The sequence below is a fragment of the Euprymna scolopes genome, chromosome 2 (assembly GCF_053919585.1).
Source record: "Euprymna scolopes isolate OS-2025 chromosome 2, ASM5391958v1, whole genome shotgun sequence".
NCBI classification, from domain to species: Eukaryota; Metazoa; Mollusca; class Cephalopoda; order Sepiida; family Sepiolidae; genus Euprymna; species Euprymna scolopes.
In genome coordinates this window covers 63,635,550-63,638,639 of record NC_136483.1, presented here as the reverse complement: position 1 = coordinate 63,638,639, position 3,090 = coordinate 63,635,550, and the positions used below count along the sequence as shown (strand labels likewise).

The following is a 3,090-nucleotide window of genomic DNA, read 5'->3' as shown; positions in this document are numbered from 1 at the left end:
GCCATCATGAATGCTCCTTTTGTATAAGTTCCACCACCCGAATATCGAATTTTCGGTATATATTCTTCGAGTAAGGAACATTTGTGATTGTCCGGCGAGGGACTCGTGAGGAAGTCGACATGCTTAATAATTTTCAGCCGCGATGAGAACGTCACGATGGCTACCCTTGTGGTGTTCTCGTCCACCGTGAAATCAGCTAAAAGTTTTCGAACGAATTTGATCTCATTGAAGAAATTGTGCGAGCCAACGCTCCCAGAATTATCGACGAGAAAGACCAGTTCGACTTGTTTGTTTTTTGTCTGCCGCAGGTCAGCGATATGTCTCTTGAGTACGGCCCCTAAGAACTCGACTTTGTCCTTTGATTTCAGACTCTGGTGAGGACGAAGCTGGTTGAGATGATGGTTCAGGTTGTAGTGCACGGGTCGGTAAAAACCGTTGGTCAACGGGGACGTAAATCCGGCATGCACGCGCGCCGAGCGGGACAAAGCCAGGACGACTAGCAGGAATGTGAAGATCCATTTTCGCAACGGCAAATTTGCTGGGATTCGACTGCTATAATAATAATAATAAAGATATTTGACGGGTTTGCTCGGAGGCATGTTATTACTGTGCGACTTATAATCGTCGTGTCGGCGAGGGGGCCCCCAAACAAAACGCGAGGCTTGCTTTTCGCGAACCCAGTCGAGTACTAAAAATCTTTTTTGCAGCGAGGGAATGACACTTGTTGTCTTCCTCTCTCTTTCCGTTGTAAATTTCTGCTCGCAGAAAATAAACAAAACACTAATGCCAATAAGAGGCCGGCTAAATATAGAATTAAAAAAAGGGGGTTAACTTGGCGTTTTACACAAGCACGAACACACATACACACACACATACACATGCTCACACAATCATAGATTCACATACACACACAAACGCAAACGCACATGTATGCGTGTCTTGTGATTACATATATATATATATATATATAAATATATATATATATATAAATATATATATATATATGTATATATATATAGTCGCAAAGTAGTTATTCCCTTTTTCTCTCGACTCTATGCAAACACCATACGGCATGCTTTTTCTTCTTTTTCATTTTCTTTTCTCTCCTCCTCCATCTCCTTCTCTTCTTCTCTTCCTCCTTGTTTCGTCGGCTTATTTTTTTATATTTCTTTTTCCCTTTCTTCCTTTTTTATTTATTTCGTCTCTTCGTAAAATATGCGAAATATTTTTTACGTAATAGTGTAATGTTTAAAGGTAAGTATATATATATATATATATATATATATATATATATATATATATATATATATATGTGTGTGTGTGTGTGTGTGTGTGTGTGTGTGTGTGTGTGTGTATGTATGTATGTATGTATGTATGTATGTAGTCATTCACACATAGACTGTTTCTGTTTCACTGTATTTAAGTTTTCAATGTTTTTCCCAGGCTAAAATATAACTTGCGACAATCTAGTTAATAGTCGGCGACTTTAACTTATTACGACTACACATGCAGTAGCTAAAGCTGAGATTGACACGCGTGCACACACAAACGCACACGCACACGTACACACACACATATATGCATATATATATATATATATATATATATATATATATATATATTATGTGTGTATGTCAATCTCAGCTCTCTGTGTGTGTGTGTGTGTGTGTGTTAAGTAGATTTTGGCAAGTTATATTTTAGTCTGAGAAAAAACATTGAAAAACTGTGATACAGTGAAACAGTCTGTGTGCTAATGACTACACACACACATACACACACACACACACACACATATATATATATATATATATATATATATATATATATATAATTTAACTAAAATACATATTTACTTATATACATGTATATGTATATATAATATGATTTTCCATGAAAACGTGTTTCATCGTTATACGACTTATCGGTATGTGTGAACGCACATACACGGACACACACGCGCATATATATATATATATATATATATATATATATATATATATATATATATAGAGAGAGAGAGAGAGAGAGAGAGAGAGAGAGAGAGAGAGATCTTAATTTTGAGTGCCAGCACGTCTAGCCGTACTGAAATCCTTTTATAATAACAAAATTTCTCAAATGCACTTGTGATGTTAAGCTGTTGGTCAAAATCGACTAATCAATTCTTTCGTCGGACTTTTTGCGATTATCGATATCGATTTGCTATATTATTAGCGATACTTGTCGAAGACATTCCAATACCAAACCTATCTAAGAACATTGCTAGATACATAAAGTACATTTGTGTAAAGTTTCGAAAAAAATGGCCGAGCCGTTTCGGTTTCCATAGAGAATGAATGCACACAGAAACACACACATACACACGCAAAGTTCCTTTTAGATAATAGTAGAGATAATGTTAGAAATAAAATCTCCATCGAATCTTGTGTCGTAAAACCTTGATACTTGAAATGAACGTGCAAGTGTACAGAGTAGAAATCAAAACGTATATATATTTTCAGTTTTTTACTTTTATTCGCTCTAAATCATGCAGATGCAACTAAAGTAGTAAAAGAATTTGGGGGCAACCTCAGCGGTGAGCTTCGCAGCGAAGAGTTTGTTTAAATACAGTTTAAAATTAATGCATGTTTATAGAGCCGAGAAAAGAGAGAGCAGTGAGTGTAAGTGGTCCGAGGAAATAAGCTATCAGAGTAGAAAATCATTTGGAATCAAGGGACAACTACAGTAAAGGGGATGCATTTTACTGCTCGTCAGTAGGGTCAGGAGTGTTCATGTTGGGAAGATACAAGTGCAATGCTTTTCGGTCTAAGTAGTTGAATATGTTCTCTTATTAATATCGAAAATAAAATCAAAGTCTGAATAGATAAAAATAACAGTATCTATAAGAGATACATTTCTTGCACTGTTCTGCCTTGACAGAATTCAGAATAGACTTCGTAACCTAGTGAGGGATGCCCTTTTTTCTTCCCTGCAACTTCTTTCTCACAGAAGAGACGTTGCGAGCCTGTCTCTGTTTTATCGTTATTTCATAGCAAGTGCTCGTCTGAGCTCCAATCTATGGTTCCTCCTCACCAAACATTCACGAAATACACT

At 36.4% G+C, this 3,090-nt stretch overlaps 1 protein-coding gene across 1 annotated transcript in view; it reads right to left on the bottom strand.

Moving 5' to 3' along the window:
* LOC145291698 (sushi, von Willebrand factor type A, EGF and pentraxin domain-containing protein 1-like) overlaps positions 1-902 on the bottom strand; it is a 319,198-nt gene extending 318,296 nt beyond the window's left edge. The window contains exon 1 of the mRNA XM_080137710.1: positions 1-902. This exon is cut by the window's left edge and continues 4 nt beyond it. Coding sequence (XP_079993836.1) covers positions 1-599 — 599 coding nt within the window. The 5' untranslated portion in view covers positions 600-902.
* Between the last annotated feature and the right edge of the window lie 2,188 nt (positions 903-3,090).